General features: G+C 38.4%; 1 protein-coding gene and 1 pseudogene across 2 annotated transcripts in view; one reads left to right on the top strand and one right to left on the bottom strand.

The window, feature by feature from the left end:
• PTPRR (protein tyrosine phosphatase receptor type R) overlaps positions 1 to 18,999 on the top strand; it is a 273,414-nt gene that overhangs the window by 237,940 nt on the left and 16,475 nt on the right. For both annotated transcript variants that reach the window (XM_054445132.1, XM_063646503.1), the window contains exons 11-13: positions 11,066 to 11,176; positions 12,571 to 12,728; positions 16,806 to 16,919. In XM_054445132.1, coding sequence (XP_054301107.1) covers positions 11,066 to 11,176; positions 12,571 to 12,728; positions 16,806 to 16,919 — 383 coding nt within the window. The remainder of the gene's footprint in view (positions 1 to 11,065; positions 11,177 to 12,570; positions 12,729 to 16,805; positions 16,920 to 18,999) is intronic.
• LOC129010634 (fumarylacetoacetate hydrolase domain-containing protein 2B-like) lies at positions 831 to 1,774 on the bottom strand (annotated as a pseudogene).

Genomic DNA, 18,999 nt, shown 5'->3' with positions numbered 1-18,999 from the left:
GAGTAAATTGTCATAAAATAAATATTATTTCAAAGTGCATTCATGCCCTTACAAATTTCTTATTATTTGTATTTCTTCTTCTATTACAAATAAAATCTTATCAAATCAACATAGCACCATAATTTATGAAACTATTTGTAAATATAAGTATGTAAATGTTTTAAAACAAATAATATTTTCCCCAGAAAAATTACTTACTTATTACATGCAATTTAGTGTTGCATAGGTACTAAGGATTAACACTTGGCAAATGATATGTGAAACAATATCTCACAAGGATTACAGAATAGATTGTAATAACTGTGTAAGATACATTATGATGTTTGTTCTTTTGAGCATTTCAATCTTTGAATCTTGTAATGTATGTTTATCTGTGTTCACTCTTACAGAAAAAGTCAGGAATGTGCCTTTAGTGCTTTACCTCATTCTTGAATCAGGGTTTTAGGAAGGCAGAAACTAAGATTGCTGGTTAGGCAGAAGACATTTCCTAGAGGGTGTGTAATATGTGACATATTTTAAAGAAATCCAATAGGGATGATGTGAGCAATTATTAATATGCCAAAGCCCCAGCAGACAGTTGCTCTCATCCTCCTTCTCCAAGACCAAGGATGTCATTGTACCAGAACTGCTGTATAAGTCAAATATATATTTCTTTTTTTTTGCTTTGGCCCAACGTATTTATTGAAGAGAGCTCTGTCCTTCTCCCTTCTACCTAGAAGAGGAGGCTTGCAGCCTGGCACCTGCCCACACCTGGCATTCGACCTTTCCCTGGGCTAGGCTGAGTGGGAGCAGATGCCCCCATCCTATGACCAGGGCCTGTGCAGGAGCCATCACACCACCTTGCTGATGATGACACCTAATTCTTCAATTTCACACTGGACTTCATCTCCCTTCTTGAGAAAGACAGGAGGTTTCCTGAATACACCGACACCTGGGGAGGTCCCAGTCAGGATGACATCCCCTGGGTAAAAGGTGACAAACTGGGAGACCCAGGCTATCCGCTCCTCTGTCTTGACCACTATCTGGTTGGTGTTGTTGCTCTGGACCACTTCCCCATTCACTTGGCAGCAGATCTTTAAGATGTGTGCATCTGCTACACTGTCCTTGGTCACCAAGGCAGGGCCCAGAGGGCAGAACGTGTCGAAGGCTTTTCCCAGCAGCCACTGTTTCCCATTATGTCTCATCTGCCAGTCATGAGCACTCACGTTATGAGCCACAGTGAAGCCAGCCACATGGGCCATGGCATCTGTGGCTTTGATGTGCTTGCCTTTCTTTCCAATGACCACGGCTGCTCCACTTCCCAGTCTACCTCCTGGCTCTCTGATGAGAGGACCATCTCATCATAGAGCTCCACAATGGAGTTGGCAAACTTGCTGAAGATGAAAGGTTCCGTGGGCACGGGCACATTCTATTCTTTGCAGTGGTCCACACAATTCATGCCCACACACACCACCTTATCTGGCCACGTGGCTGGAGCCAGGGAGGTTACTTTTAACCATGGTAGGACTGGCAACTGGGCACCCAAGGCTCTTCTTGCCACTGAGAGGGTGACCTCTCCCTGCTCTAGGAACTGTGTCGTCATTTTGCGGAGCATAGAGTCAAAGGCATTGAGGTTGATAACCCTTCCACCATTCCCCATCTCTGGGCCCAAGTGAGGCCCCACCAGGTGGGGTGCCTGGAACTGGACTAGTCTCATGTCTCTGGAGGGTTGAAAGGGCCACTTCTGAGCCTGCAGCAGAGCTGTGAGCAACCTCCTTCTACCAGAGACCAGCATCAGAGCCTGGCGGTGGTGGCTGGTCCTCCTGCGCTGGGTTAGTGCTTGTGGGGCCGGAGGTCAAGGACAGCAGGCGCCTGAGCGCTGGCACCAATGACCGCAGCTAGCCAGGGAACTGCGTGCAGCAGCCTCAAATATGTATTTCAGAGTGATACAGAGTTGGTTTACCTATGATGCTCAGAGCTCTCCATTCAGTATCTGCAAGGGGATAAAGCATATCTTGTTCTTTCTTTCTCAAGTGCAATAATTGTCCTCAGAGATAACCTGTTGTTACCATTCTCAGATTTCAGTCTTTACAGGACAGCCAAATGGATCTGTGGAAAGCTAGAATTTTTTTTTAACAATTCCTACACCAATGGGTGGTTGAAGTTTTCATTTTTTTCTTTGGCCACATAGTTCAGAAATTGGAGAAATGATTTTTGTTTGTGTGTTACAATTTTTAGCCTCCTGTCTTTTTTAATGTCTGAGATATACCTTCTGGGGATATCTAAGTCAAACATTTATGTTATATGTCTTCTATGTGTAATCTGCTTTGTGCTTTTTTCCCCTGCAGCCAGTCATAATCCCAAATATTACAATAAAAATTTTGTTATTTTTTATTATTCATTACTCTTTAAAATAAAAATTTCTTTCTGTCTAGACTCTCTAAAGACGTAAATATAATACAATACAGGAAACGCTGATGTTTTACAGATCAAAATAATACTGAGAAGTCTGGCACAAAAGAAATACACAGTAGACTTCACACTACCAGGAAAATTCTGTTTACCAAAAATGTGCCAACTTTCAATTGTGTTAAGCGTCATTGTTTGGAAAAGACAAAAATCATTTCCTCCAAAAAACATATGGAGATGGAGTTATCTTTAGAAATTCCCAGGCTTTATAGTTTCATGAAACTTTCTACTTTCTAGCAAATAAATAAATGAATAATTGCCATCTCTTATTTAGTAACTCCAATATTCTCATGACCTCAATGTTTTAAAATGAAAATAAATTAAAAATGAAAATATACATAGCTGAAAAAACAGTTAAGCTGCAATTAAAGAGATTTTATTGCTGGTAAGTTTGAGTTCCTTCATTTAGATAAATCTCAAGAAAAAGGGAATTCCTCTTCAGAGAAGGAAACATTGAAACGACAGTGTTCAAATTCCATTACTGGAGAAGACATAGTGGCTTAAACCTATAAAACTGGAACTGGAAGAGCAATCCAAAATGGCAAGTAGTTTTTGCACACTTTCAGGGAAACAAAGTCCCCATACTACTTCTGGATGTTACTTACTGCACTTCTCTCCCCTTTCAGAAAAGAAGGGAAGTAGGTGTACATGTTGGCCATATTGCATACACAGTGGAAGATGTTTTCTAGCCACTACCATTTATTGAATATATGTGCTAAGCACAATTTGAACATACATAAATTCAGTTTATTTTACTCTAACTCTACAAAGTGGGTTTTACTATTCCTATATTATAAATGAGAAAACCGAAGCTCAGAGAGAATGAGAGCCTCGAAGTTAGTGAGTGATGGAGTCCAAATTTCAATCCAGGCTTGTTTAATTCCAAAGCCCAGGCACTTAATCATTGCCCCAACATTATAAGGAGCCAAATAAAGAATTAAGACATTAGAAGGCAAGCAACCCACTTTTGGTCCCAAAGAGCAATAAGACCCTGAACATATCTTTCATGAAGTGAAGGAATCACTGGATAATTTGGCCTAACATACTGCTCTCAGTTTAACACAGCTGTACTCTTTCTCTACATTTACGTGCATCTTTCATCTGAGTTAACCTACTTAAGTACTCTAAGCCCCATTTTTCCCATTGACTTATTCAGTACTTTGCAAACAGTTCAATCTCAAAAAGCCACAAAAGAGCCATATATTAATTTTTTCCTTCTTTCATTCTCTTCCCTTTTCTATCTGCTAAAATTATAGAAAATATTCATTTTAATTACACATTTGGCCAGAAAGCTCATATGATACCTATGGGTCTGAAAAGTGAGTAGGTGCCCAAGGGGGAGACCTTTAAAAGATGTTCCATTGTAATCCCAGCACTTCAGAAAACCAAGGTGAAAGGATCACTTGAGGCCAGGAATTCGAGACCAGCCTGGGCAACATAAGGATACCTTGTCTCTACAAATGAAATTTTTTTTAAATTAGCCATTGCCATGATAGGAATAAATAAACAAGCCAGGCATGGTGGTGTACACATGTAGCCCCAGCTACTTGGAAGGCAGAGACCAGGGGATCGCTTGAGCCCAGGAGTTTGAGGATGCAGTAAGCTATGATCGTGCCACTGCACTCCAGCCTGGGTGACAGTGTGCAAGCTTGTGTATGTGTATATATATATAGCATATATATATATATATGGCTTGTGTATATATGTATATATAGCTTGTATATATGTATATATATAGCTCGTATATATATATATACGCACACACACACACACACATATAGATTGTGTATATATATATAGCATATATATATATAATAGCTTTGGAAGATATATTTAAGCGTTCCAGCAGTAGAAACCACAGTGCTTAGTTTCTCATCGAATGGGAGTAAGTGAGAGCTTGACTTCGGGATTTCTGGTTTGGGAGGTTGAGTGGATGTGATATCAGTTTCATCTTTAACCTGTTTGATAAATGTTGGAGCCTTCTGGCTGGTAAAGTCTTTTAAGTCTATTAAGCAGTTAGAAATAAGGGTACTCTGGAGAAATGTACAGGTGAGAGATAGAGTTCAGACAGGTAGTGGTTGAAGTCATGAGAAGGTACAGCATTGGTGTAAAGACAATAAAAGAGGGTATTGTGTTATGTTGTATATTCTGCTTTTAACATTATGAGTATTCTCCATGTCATTAATAATTCATCAAAATGTTATCTTAAATTACTAGAATTTCATTGTGTGGATGTGCTAAAATGTAATCATTTCCTTATTGATAGGTACTTAAATTGTTTCCAATTTATTGTCCACAAAAACCTTAAGACCTCATTAAGTCAAATTGCAGCTACCATATATGTCTTTGATTAATTAAATACATTCCAAGAAAGTTTTTTTGGAAATATAAATATTGACTAAGCAACTAAGCACAGCCCATGTTTGCCTTTACAAAAGAGTTTCTTTATTTAAATTTTTATTTTTAATTTTGTGGGTATGTAGTAAGTGTACATATTAATGGAGTACATTGCCTTAAATTTCATTATAAAATCAGATGTGCATTCATTTGGATAGAAAGATTGGCTACTCAATAGATATGTAAATTTTACTTTAAGATAAAGTGGACTTTATTAAATTATATGTTTGAGGAGAAAATAAATTATTCTGGTAAGATACTAATAAGAAAATGTTAATTATGCCATGTTAAATTCTAAATGCATAAAATGAAAATATATCTTCTTTATCATTTATAATTAGCTAAAAAAATAGAGTAAAAGGTAATCTAGAAGGTTCAACAAATATACATGGAAAGCTTTGAAATTGGACTGTTGGATCTTCTGAAGAACAAAAATTTATGGAGCACTAACAGTGTGCTTGAAAATTAATCCTTATAGTAAACATATTTGTAAACCCCATTACAAATGAGAACACTGAGGCACAGGAAGGCAACTTGCCCAAAGCCAAACAGCTGACTCCCAAGCTGCTGCTGCTGCTGCTGCTGCTGCTCCTCCTCCTCTTCTTCGTCCTTATCCTCCTCCTCCTCCTCTTCCTTATCCTCCTCTCCTCCTCTTCCTTCTCTTCCTCCTTCTTACCATTACACTATGCTGCTGCCTGGAATCCACTTATGGTGGGAAAGGATGGTCTACAGTGCAAGAAGTGATTGCATCCAGAAAGTGGTGTGTATGATTGCTTACATTCAAGGTTAGAAATCTTTAACCATTCTCTTTAGGAAGAGGAGATAGACAAGACGTTTTGATCAGGTTTTAAAAAAAATGTCGAATCGGTTTATTCAAACTAGTGGACAATTTGAAAGTGTGGACTAGGATTATGATGGGGAAGTCATCCTCAATTTGCAGATCACTGTGGAGTAGACTAAAGGATTCATGCTTTGAAACTGAATGAAAAGAAACGAGCAAACCAAGTCCCATAACCAGAGGGTCTATCCAAACAAAGTCAGAGAAGGTATTATTGTGGGAGTCCAACCTAGCAAGCAAGCAGGAGAGAGTCCCTTTCTGGTATTCAGCTTTCCTTTAGAGGATCAGAATTAGATATTATGAATGCTGTCACTGGGCAACTGGATTCATGAGCATAAATTGGAGTCACAAGATAAATTAGGATCTCATGCAGGACTTTGCTTATGAAACACAAATCCATTCAAGATGGATTCAACAGGGAGCAAAGAGACCAAAGCCACCACAAGCATGACCAAGGCCACCTAGCCTCTGATTTAGGGCCATCACGTTGGTGGAGAGGCAACCTGGCCACCACTGTCCAGCAGTGACAGGCAGCCTAATTTCATTTCATGGGTAACCAGGGGGTTGATGGCTATGCTGCCCAAGCAATTAAGGGTGGCTAGAAATTCAGATGCTGATTGCGCCCAAACAAAATTACTCTCCTGTCCTTCCAGGCATGCTTATATTCCAAATCTAACTTTGCACCTTAATGTTTAATCCACAGTGTTATGTTCAAACTGCATTAGCCTGCTTTACTTCCAACTATAGTTAGAAGCCCTCTTGTTTAACACAGTTAATCAGCCAGGCATGGTGGCTCATGCCTGTAATCCCAGCACTTTGGGAGGGCAAGGCGGGAGGATCACGACGTCAGGAGATCGAGACCATCCTGGCTAACACAGTGAAACTCCGTCTCTACTAAAAAATACAAAAAATTAGCCAGGCATGGTGGTGGGTGCCTGTAGTCCCAGCTACTCAGGAGGCTGAGGCAGGAGAATGGGGTGAACCTGGGAGGCGGAGCTTGCCGTGAGCCAAGATCGTGCCACTGCACTCCAGCCTGAGCGACAGAGCGAGACTCCGTCTCAAAAAAAAAAAAAACAGAAAAACAGTTAATCAAAAATGGTCAATGTGAGAATCATAAAAAAAAGTAATTTATTTTATCTTAAAACATGTACATTTGTTCATATTCAAATGTGTTTGTTTATTATGGGGTTCAGTCTTAGGAGTGTTGGTCTGAAGATGGAGTTCTAGATCACATAGTTTATGTCAATCACATTGTTTATATATTATCAAAATTTTCTATTTTAGTTTATTTAAAATGAAAGAGAAAACAGAAAAGCCTATGAAACAATATAAATGCAGTTTTCTATTTAGATTTTTTAACTTAGAGACAAATTTCTGTCATTGTCTCACCTGTCCCTGATTTGACTGTAGTTTTCTTTACTGGTTTACTTTTTTCACCAGTGAAAAACTTACTCATTCAATTATCTCATAAAACTTTTTTATCTTTTAAACCTCATATTTTATTGATTTCTGTAATATGTAATTAAATTACCGGACTTCAATAATGAGTACACCTGCCATAAAGGTGTTTTGGTATAAAAACAACTTGAGGAACATAGAGATCAAAAGATGGTAACAGAAGTACTGAGCTCAGTAGGAGAGTGAACCAAGACTATGCAAGGTTGCATGTGCCTCAACATATTTGACAGAGGAAGCAGGTCATTGGTCAATGCTGTGGTTAAGTAGCGTTGGTTAAGAGTCAGTGTGGAAATCAAAGATGGAAAGTTTCATTCATAAAGTGATATTTTCTTGGAAAATTCTAGCCCCCCAAGGCAATTTTCCCCTACCAAAACACCTGAGCCTTTGTGTCCTCATCTGAAAAATAATTTAAATAATACCTGCTACCCACCCTACCTACTTCAAAGGATTGTGGAAGGGGCTAAATGATATGATGTTGGTGAAGGTACTTAAATCTCTGAGCCTATGTCAGTAATATTCCATCGGAGCACCAGGAATAAAAGTAGCTATAGTAATAATAATTCTAGACAGTCTGACCCAATCTATCCCTCTCATGTATTAATATAACCCAAATGAAGCTAAGTATGAAGATTTTATTTACTTAGAGCCACATTCTATGTGATGATACATATCTTTAGCTTATAGAGCAATATCTCTGATATTTAAATATATAGAAACTAAAAAGAAAATAACTTAAAAATAGGTTTTTTTTTTTCAGGCAACTAAACAACTAGCTAGACCGCCTCCTCAAATAGCCCTAACTTGGTGGGGGCCAGAAGGAGAATCAAAGAAAGAAAAAAAGATCACGAAAATATGAGCTTGCAGCCAGGCGCAGTGGCTCATGCCTGTAATCCCAGGACTTTGGGAGGCCGAGGTGGGCAGATCACCTGAGGTCAGGAGTTCAAGACCAGTCTGGCCAACATGGTGAAACCCCGTCTCTACTAAAAATACAAAAATTAGCTGGGCGTGATGGTGCACACCTGTAATCTCAGCTACTTGGGAGGCTGAGGCAGGAGAATCGCTTGAACCCGGGAGGTGGAGGTTGCAGTAAGCTGACATTGTGCCACTGCACTCCAACCTGAGTGATAGAATGAGACTCCATCACAAAAAAAAAAAAAAAAAAAAAAAAAGAATTTGCATTGCTTTGTGTTACATCCTACTTTTGCTGTAAACCACCAATTACAAAGAACTGGTTAATGTCCAGAATCTTTTCAGTCAGAGTTTGATAATAACTTGTTTGCACAAGAGACACAGTCCTCTGGAAACCTATTTTTTTCTTCCAAATTATGGATTCTTAGAATTAATAGATAATTTTACTGAAAGGATAAGCCTATCTAGCAAAAGAATAGTGATGATTTGGGGTTATATTCTGCTAAATAGCATGCTATTTTGAATTACCTACAATTAGTGTGGTTTCACAGTATTATCTGTAAGACAGCATTTTTCTCCCTTGCCTTTTCTGTCTCTTTTATCTCATTGTTAGCACCACAATAAAGAAACCCTAAAAAGCTGTACAGGAAAATAATTTGAACATGAACTTGTACTCTCAGAAACAACTGCATTTGCAGCTCTCCCCCACCTCATATTCAAAAGTACCCACACTTATTTGGTCTCTTTTTCTGTCATCTAAATGAGGGAAAAATGTATTCAGTGTGTAAAAATAAGCTATTGTATCTCAGAAAGGAGATGGGATGCTAATTAAGGGTTGTTTGAATGAACAAGTCACATTGCATTGTCTACTGGGAGCTGACTGCCAATTGCTTTTTTGGTCACGAGTCAAAAAAAACATTCAAGAGGGCCCCCGGCAAGCTTGGGAGAGAAGCGAGCAGCATTTCCATTTATCAAGTAGGTGCAGAAGCTTGTTCAAGTATTAAGAGTCAGGGTGCAGGCGACAAGCTCCTGCTTTGCAGCTTTTCTTACTGGTTTTGACAGCCACCTTCCTAAAGAGGGGCCTGCTGCTCAGGTCTGATCGTGGACAATGGGGCACGTACGCCAGACTGCTGGACTACTGAATGAATGCCTCTTTCTTTGTTCAATACCTTTTTCAAGATTCTTTGTCATTCTTCTTGGACTCATCGGGAGGCATGGGTTTTAAGATACACAGTAGCTCGGGTCTTACAGCGAAATAATTGACGCTTCATTGAAAGAAACCAGGCAAATTGGTTAGTATGATTACCTTTAACAAAGTGGGAAAATTTTAGACATTTGGCAACTCATAGATTTCGAGAGAAATGAGTTGCTCTACTTTAAAAAGGTTTCTTCTCTTAATGTTAACATTTAAGTCAGCCAGAGTAAGTCTTTTGGTCTGATAGCCTGAGAGTCTCAGGTGGCATGTAAATAAACTGAAACAATTTACTTCATTTGGAAAAAGGGTCAAAATGTAGAGGATGTAAATGTGTTTTTATTGTAATGGATGAAAGAAACCGATTCTGCTAGGTGAAGTGACTTCCTTTGCTGTGCTAGCTTGTAGAGTAGTGGTACTTAGCATAATAGAGCCCTGGAGGTGTATTTCTGATACTTTATGTGACTTTTCCTTCAGTTCTATAATTTTGTGAGTCTTTTGCTGCTCTTTTAAATCTATAAGTATTTAAATTTTTATCAAGTCTATTCATATGCCTTTGACAAATATGAAGAAACAAGTGTCCTGGGTATTAAAAGGTCCTCATTGAAGGCAACAAATGAAAGAATTTCTATGTAAACGTGTATATGGTTGGGAGAAAATAAGTGCTATTTAAACATTTCTAAAATTATCATTGCTTCCAAGAGCACTCAAAATAAAACATAAACATTTGTCATTTTACATTCTTTATCATCAAAATTTGTGGTAAAAAAATAGTTATTTTACAGTTGTTTAAAAAGCAAAATGAGATTATATGTATGCTTGAATCTCATTTGGCAATTTTTATTTAATAATGGTAACTGGCTATAATAATACCAAAATAATATTTAATGCATGAAGATCTAATCACTTTGGGCCAAAAATCTATCACCCAGTAGTTTTAAAATAACAACAGCAATAATAACATGTTGTAAGTGCTTATTCTATGCCTGGCTTTATCCTAAGTACTTTCCAGATAGCCAATAATAAAGAAACTATAACCAAAGGGGTTAAGTATCTTGTTCGTGGATTCACAGGTAATGAATGGTAGAACCAAAATTTGGACTCAGGCTCTGAGTTCAAAGCCTGTGCCTTAACCACCATGCTATGTTGCCTTGCTTGCAGTATAATTATTATCATTCTTTTAAAGCTCCTCAGGAGGATCCATTATAAAAATATTTTTAACATAATTTTTGTAAATTAGTTCCATAAGTGAAAAAAACTGTTGGTCCGGGAAAATATAATACCATAGTTGTATTAATGATCATTACATCTGCCTTACATATAAGGGAAACTTGGTTGTATGCCATCTAACATATTAGATATTCTCATTAGACATAAGTTTGTTGAAGCAGGAAAATGTAACTTTCCTCAATTACGGTGGGAAAACATTCTTTTTATTTCTAGTCAGCACATGATAAATTCTAATATTTGGATCTTCATTTCTTAATTCTTAAATTTCTTAACTTCTTAATTAGTTCTTAATTTCTCTGAGGAGTTTTGGGTAATTCTGCCTTTTTTTGTATGGAGTCAGCAGTGACAGTGTTTAATAGGCACATATAAAATTGATACTTTAAAAAAACTGTTGAGATATAATTTATATACCATAAAATCTAGCTGTTTAAGATTTACAATTCAATGGTTTTAGTATATTTACAAAACTATAAAAATTGATATTTGATATTTTAAAATTAATGATATAAAACTCTTGAGATGCTTGAATAAAAAGTACTCCAAGGCTAATAAAAGCCATTAATATTTGCTGTATTCTCTTTCTCTTCCTCCAGAAATGTGTGCTATACTGGCCAGAAAAGAGAGGGATATATGGGAAAGTTGAGGTTCTGGTTATCAGTGTAAATGAATGTGATAACTACACCATTCGAAACCTTGTCTTAAAGGTAAGATTATGTAGCTATAGCCATCTACAAAGTAGATGATGTTAGAGGATTACATTTCTACTTTGAAATTACTTAAGTACTACAAATGCAATTTAAGCAAATTAAATAATGTTAAGATCAAAGAGAAACTATAATCATTCCCTCATGTATTTTTTGTTGTCAACTACTATTAATATGCAGTGTAATTAAATCAATGTAAGTAGACATTAAGAAAATTCATTATGTAGGATGTTGTGATCCTCTAATTTGCATTAATAAAATATCTCTGATTTAACCTTTTGAAAGCTTTTAACTAAAGGCTGTGCTGGAGAATTTACCATGATTTTTTTTAATGTCATTTTGGTCTAAGCAGCTTTAAGTAAGGCCTGGAAGCTGTGAAACAGAAAATCTGCATTTGTGGGTGGCAGTGGGAAGCAAGACAAGCCTGAAGTGTTGATGAGATCTTCAGAAGTGTGGAGTTACAGTAATTTATAGGGACTTTCCCCAGACGAGATTATGTCATAGGAAAACTATCTTATTTAACTCATGGGCAGCAGATGCTGAGAAATGTTACCATGGTATTATTTTTGCTTCTGGAGAATAATCACCCAAAAATTTCGATCTTATCTGCAGCCTCACTGCTGGGACAGAATCATCACAAAGAGGAAGAAAACAGGGGCAGAGCTACAGTGATGGCTTTTATTGGGAAGTTTGGAATAGGAAGGCATTTACCAAAACCTGTTTTTCAACACATGTTCTGGAGTGCCGGGGAAGTTTGGAATAGGAAGGCATTTACCAAAACTTGTTTTTCAACACATGTTCTGGAGTGCCAGGTTCATGCCACACCCTCACCTGTGCTGGGTTTCCAGATGATGTGTGTGGGCCCTCACCCAAAGTGTTTCCAATAGAGGGATCTCAGGTAGCTTCTTTATTGCTGTGATTCCTCACTCCTATTAAATACTGGAGTTTTGGATGAGTGTAGAGGTATTAGCATGACTGATATGAAATTGTGTTCTATTGATTAATATGTTTATAATAACTTGTCAGGAATGCTCATAGAGCAGGAAACAAAATATATCATTCTTTCTTGGCTACATTTTCACCTACCATCTTGTTTATTATAATAAATTATAAGTATATATTTAGCATATGTTACATATATGATCTATATTATAGCTATTGGTAGAGATATAAATCTCAACAAAGGTAAGACTTTCTCACTTTGTGAACAGGTTACTGACAGTAAAGTCTTCTCAAAGTAAAAGGGCACTCTTCAAAAATCTTCTAAATTTTTTTCCCACCTAGAAATAAATTGCCAGCAAGATGGGGGTGATAAAAGGCATTCAGTATTGTGGTTTGGATAACTTTTAGTTCCACAAGTGAATGAGGCATTTGGTGGCTGTTGCTATTTTCAGCAAGGAAGCCACACCCAACATGTGAAGCATTACTGGTACACCTCATGGCCTGATCACAAGACTCCAGACAGTGCCCAGCCCCTCCTACAGCTCATGCTGGATGTAGAAGAAGACAGACTTGCTTCCCAGGGCCGAGGGCCTGTGGTTGTCCACTGCAGGTAAGACGTGAATGGTCCTTTCTGTCTAAGCAATGGCCCATTCTTTGTAAAGTCACAGAGCAGGTGCAAGTGGGTTTTGCTTCCTGGATGTGACTTTGTTGGCAAATTAAATACTTATTGAAATTGGTTAAGTCTCTAATATTTGAGTCTTAATCAAGATTATGCTGACAGAAATGAAGTCGTGCCTTTAGGTCATTTTTCACAAACAACAATTACACAGTGGGCGAAATACAAGTTCGTAATAAATGGCTCAGTGAACAGGAGACCTTATTCAGCAGTTATCTGCTTTGAAACTTATATTAATTCATTTAGTCTCATCAGTCTTGTACACACCAGGAATTAAGATGCATTTTTTGAAATTATCAGTGGCTTTTTTGTTGTTTCAACATGACATGTGAACTCTGCTTGGCTTGTATCTTTGTAACATTACTATTTCAAGTTTGGCGAAAACCAATTATTTTAAGAGTTATCTCCGGAAAAACAGGTTGAAACAAATTTATGAAATGAGAATTGAGCAAGTCACCAAAGGAAAACAAAGTGCTGTTACCAGAACTTGGAGCACTAGAGGCCAGGCCAACAACAGCAGCAGGGTCTGTGCTGGTTCCTGTTCCTGATTTCTAGTTCAAAGCTTTCCTTTGAAACTGATACCTCCTTCCCCCAATTTTCCTTTTAATGTAACCAAACTGAAGCGAGCATTTTTAAAGTAATTTATATGAACAACTATTTATTTATTTATTTATTTATTTATTTATTGTGAGACAGAGTCTCACTCTATCGCCCAGGCTGGAGTGCAGTGGCAGGATCTCGGCTCACTGCAACATCTGCCTCCTTGGCTCAAGTGATTCCCCTGCCTCAGCCTCTGAAGTAGCTGGAATTACAGGTGTGCACCACCACGCCTGGTTAATTTTTATATTTTTAGTAGAGACGGGGGTTTCACCATGTTGGCCAGGCTGGTCTCGAACTCCTGACTTCAAACGTGATCCACCTGTCTTGGCCTCCCAAAGTGCTGGGATTACAAGTGTGAGCTACCATACCCAGCCAGCCATTTATTCTTCATGCTTTCTCAAAATAATTTGGGTTGCTTTGTTTAACTGCATAGGTCTCTTAAGTCAGCTTTTGATGATATATTTAATAAATATATTATTTTAGAGTATAATTTTAGCCTCGTTTTTTGAGACTGTGTGGTTTAATTAAGAGTAAAGTTTACTATGTGTCTGTTTATCCAAAGGTAGATAATACTGGCTTTATCCTAAACTTAACTTGGAGCCAAAAAAACAAAAACAAAAAAACAGCCTAACTGACTATGTGTTAGGGCTGGAACTGTCCCCCACCCAAAGTCATTAAACACTCAGGATATCTAAAATGAACTAGTCACTTCCCCTATAAAACCAGCTCCCCTTCTGATTACTATTTCTGAGAATGAGACTATCTTTTTTCCAGTCACTCAGCATCCCATGTTGACAGTTATCTCTGGCCCTCCTTTTAACTCCAACCTCAGTATCTAATCAGTCACTAGATTGGCTTTCCCTTCAAAGCTTCTCCCATAATCACCATTTCCTGTCCAGCCACCATAGTTCAGGCCCTTCTGACCTCATCCATGTATTTTAGAAGTAGCTGGTAAAATGCACACACATACCGCATTCCCCCATGCTCTCACCGCCACCATGGCCTACCTGTGCCCTTTCTCCGTCTTACCTTACATGGAGTCTCTACTCAAAGCTTGTCAATGGGCCAGGTGCAGTAGCTCACACTTGCAATCGTAGCACTTTGGGAGGCCGAGGCAGGCGGATCACTTGAGGTCAGGAGTTCAAGACCAGCCTAGCCAATATGATGAAATGCCCTCTCTACTAAAAATACAAAAATTAGCCAGGCGTGGTGGAACGTGCCTGTACTCCTAGCTACTTGGGAGGCGGAGGCAGGAGAATCGCTTGAACCGAGGAGGCAGAGGTTGTAGTGAGTCAAGATCCCGCCGCTGTATTTCAGCAGCCTGGGCGACAGAGCAAGACTCTGTCTTAAAAAAAAAAAAAAAAAAACTAGAGCAAAAGTCCCTAACCTTGAACCTATGCATAAACCGCAGAGGTCAGTGAACTCTTTGAAATTATTTGGACACATTTGAGTATGTAAACTTATGCGAATTTTTCTGAAGAGTGGAAGCTTATAGTCTTCATCAAATTCTTACTTAAAAAAAAAAAAGGATGAATTTCAAACCACTTAGCCTTCCATATAAGATCCCAGGGTACCGCTCTCTTTATTTCCCATAGTTCCACTAAAGTAACTTTCTCTTCAAGACAAGCTATTCTACTTATTGTTGCAAATCATATTTGCTGTTTCTCATTAATTCTTTCCTTCTTTCATTGTATATCATTGTCGTACCTAGAATATTCTCTCTCAATTATAACAGCCAAAATACCTGCCATTCATGGGGCACAGTTCCAATCCTATTTCTTCAATGAAATGAACTTTCTGTGGACACTTCAGCTAAAAGAGAGCCACTCCTCTGAATTCCTCTGCACTCACATTCAACAGGAAACAATTGCCAAATGTGAGAAATAGGTGCTATTTGAGTGCCAAGAGGGGAGCAATTATTTCCAACCATGGGAGCTGAAGAAAACCTCTAAAAATTGGAGTAATGCTGAACTGAGCCTTTTGAAATAATCAGTGTTGTGGTTTTAAAAGAAGGGAGGGCATTTCTGACCAAGAAAACATTGTTAACACAGAAAAATTGGAAAACCAAAAGCCCAAACAATTTACGTAAGTGAAAATCGTGGCACATGAGAGGGAAGACAGCAAAGTACATACGGCTTGAAACAGATTTTGCAAGGTCGTGAATACCATGGTAGGGAGGTTAGACATTATGCTATAACTAATGGAGCCATCTACAGGTTTTGAGTAGGGAATGATATAATTAAGTCCCCATTTCAGAAAGATGAACCTAGCAGCTGTGTGAATTTGTCCAGGAAAAGACTTGAGACTTGGAAACTATAATGAGATCACTGCTAATCATGAAAAAAGGAGATGTTGAAAACGTGAGTACAGTCTATAGAAAGGAAAGCATGAATCCCACAGGCTCAGCAGAGATGGAAAATAGAAGAAGTGGTAACAGACTGGATGTGGGAGGTGAGAAAGGGAGAGGTGTAAAAGATGGTTCCAAGACTTCTAGTCTGGAAAACTTGTGGCGGACTGGTAAGGCCATTGAGGGAAAAGATAATTAATTCTGTTTTAGAAAATTGAATTTAGATACATTGAACTGAAGCAAGTCCAAAATAGTAAGGAGGAGATGGAATGACAATCTAGAGTTTAGGAAATTTAGGGAGTCTAGATGTAGATTTGAAAGAATCTTTTACATAGAGACTGTTAGTGGTTAAAACTGCAGACACAGACAGAGAGAGCACGTGTGCTTGTGAGGTTGATTTTATGGACATATCGTCTAAGGCAGTTGAATGTATAAACCCAACAGGACAGACAGCATTTCTGTTCAATTATCATGTCTATACAAATCTCTTGGAAATATGTGCCTCTAGCTGCACCCTCTCCTAAAATGAATCCAATCTTCAATTGCTCAGTCATTCACTAGACTTCTCAACATCAGTATGTCCAAGGCCAAACTCCCCTTCCCTGCCTTCTTCAAATTCACCCTATTCCAGGATGCACTTGGCCTCAGGGCATCACCATTCTTCTTTCTCTCCAGGGCTAGTCATCTTTGACTTTTTGCTTTTCTCCCTCTTCAGCTCCAGTCCTTCAGATTCACACTGGTGATGTGTCTAAATCTTCCCCTTCCTTTCTACTGCCTGTATCTTGCCTACGTGTAGACCTTAATTATTTTTTATTTTTTCTAGAACAATTATAATGCCTTTTTACTGTTCCCCTCACTCATCACTTCCCTCCACCCCTCTCATCCTACTACTTATAATTAAATGTAAAAATATATTTTAAGCACTTAGCACAGGGCCAGGTTTATAATACTCAATACGTGAATACTACTTTTAACTGTGGTTTCAGATTTAAAAGTACCCTTGTAAAAGAATGTTTCTTATCTTTGTCATTTTCCCCCACTTTTTAAATTTCTTTTCTTTTCAGTGCAGGAATAGGTAGAACAGGGTGTTTTATTGCTACATCCATTGGCTGTCAACAGTTGAAAGAAGAAGGAGTTGTGGATGCACTAAGCATTGTCTGCCAGCTTCGTATGGATAGGTGAGTGTAACAGAGGCTTGCCTTCAGAGCACTGTTTTCATTCACAGCCTGATCTCATCAGCCTGACTTCATACATAAACATCTCAGGCTCCAAGGTCCTAAATCTCTGTACAGATGTTTGTAAAATGCTTAAGTATATGCATTATATTAAAAAGCCTTTTTTTCTCTCTTTTTTGAGACAAAGTCTTGCTCTGTCACCCAGGCTGGAGTACAGTGATGCAATCTCAGCTCCCAGCAGCCTCAAATTCCTGGGCTCAAGCAATCCTTGCACCTCAGCCCCCACATGTAGCTAGGACAACAGGTGTGTGCCATGCCTGGCTAATTTTTTTAGTTTTTTGTAGAGATGGGGTCTTGTTATATTACTCAGGTTGTTCTTGAACTCCTGACCGCAAGCGAATCTCCCACTTGGGCTTCCCAAAGTGCTGAGATTACAGGCATGAGCCACCATGCCTGGCCTGAAGTTATTTATTTATTTATTATTTTTTTGAGACAGGGTCTCACTTTGTCACCCAAGCTGGAGTGCAGTGGTGTGATTATGGCTCACTACAGCCTAGACTTCCTGGGCTCATGTGGTCCTCCTACCTCATCCCCCCAAGTAGCTGGGACTATAGGTGAGTACCACTACACATGGCTAATTTTTGTAATTTTTTTTTTTGTAGAGACAGGGTCTCACTATGTTGCCCAGGTTGGTCTAGAATGCCTGGGCTCAAGGGATCCGCCTTCCTTGGCCTCCCAAAGTGCTGGGATTACAGGTGAAAGCCACTGCATCTGTCTCCCAAAGTTGTTTTTTAATCTTTTTATTAAATTGTGACATAATGCACATGCCAAAATTTATCATCCTAACCATTTGTAAGTGGACAATTTATTAGGGTTAAGTACATTCACTTTGTTGTACAACCAATCTCTGGAATTCTTTTCATGTTGAAAAACTCAGCATCCATTAAAAAACTCCCCATTCCTCCCTCAGCCCAACTGGTAACTGCCATTCTATTTTCTGTCTCTGTAAGTTTAAATGCTCTAGGCACGTTTTATGTAAGTGGAGTCATATAGTATTTGTCTGTTTATGGCTGGCTTATTTCACTTAGCATAATAATATCCTCAAGGTTCATCTATGTTGTAGTATGTGTCAGAATTTCCTTCCTTTTTAAGGCTGAATAATATTCCATTTTAGGACACATATTTTGTTTATCCATTCTTCAATTGATGAAGACTTCAGTTGCTTCCATATTTTGACTGTTGTGAATACTGCTGCTATGAACATGCATATGCAAATATCTGTTCAAGACCCTGTTTTCAATTCTTTTGAGTATATACCCAAAAAGTGGGATTGATGGATCATACGGAATTCTATTTTTAATTTTTTGAGGAAACCATCATAGTGTTTTCTGCAGTGGCTGCACCATTTTACATTCCCACCAACAACACAGGAGGGTTCCAGTTTCTCCACATCTTCACCAACACTTCATTTTCTGCTTTGCTTTTTTTAATAGTAGCCATCCTTATGAGGGTGAGATGGAAGAGTCATTTTTATAGAGAAATGGTTTGATCACCCTTGTTATAATCTCCATTTGTTTTGAAAACAAGATAAACAAGAAACTTCTCTTCTTCCTTGCTCCACAACTGAGCCTGCCTGGGTAAATGGACGATTGAGTTAGTGATGGACAAAGTGAACAGATGCTGCTTCAGAGAAGGCACAAAATGATGAGCAGCAGGCGTCTCTGCTCAGTAATTCAGTGTACTACAGTGGAACAAGAGTTTTGTTGGCTAGGTATGGTGGCTCTCGCCTGTAATCTCAGCACTTTGGCAGGCCGAAGCAGGAGGATCCCTTGAGTTCAGGAGTTTGCGACCAGCCTGAGCAACAAAGTGAGACCCTGTCTCTAAAAACAAACAACAAACAACAAATGTTTACTAATCACCTCATATGCCTTAGGCATTGGTCTAGATGCTGCAAATACAGCATTAAACAAGAATTTTCTGCTGTCTTAGAATTTATATGCTAGCAGAAAAAGATAATAAACAAGCAAAATACACCAAGATAATTTCAGACAGAAATAAATGCTGTGAAATAATAAAACAAAGA

Source organism: Pongo pygmaeus, chromosome 10, assembly GCF_028885625.2.
Source record: "Pongo pygmaeus isolate AG05252 chromosome 10, NHGRI_mPonPyg2-v2.0_pri, whole genome shotgun sequence".
Lineage (NCBI taxonomy): Eukaryota > Metazoa > Chordata > Mammalia > Primates > Hominidae > Pongo > Pongo pygmaeus.
This window is presented reverse-complemented; position numbering and strand designations above follow the sequence as displayed.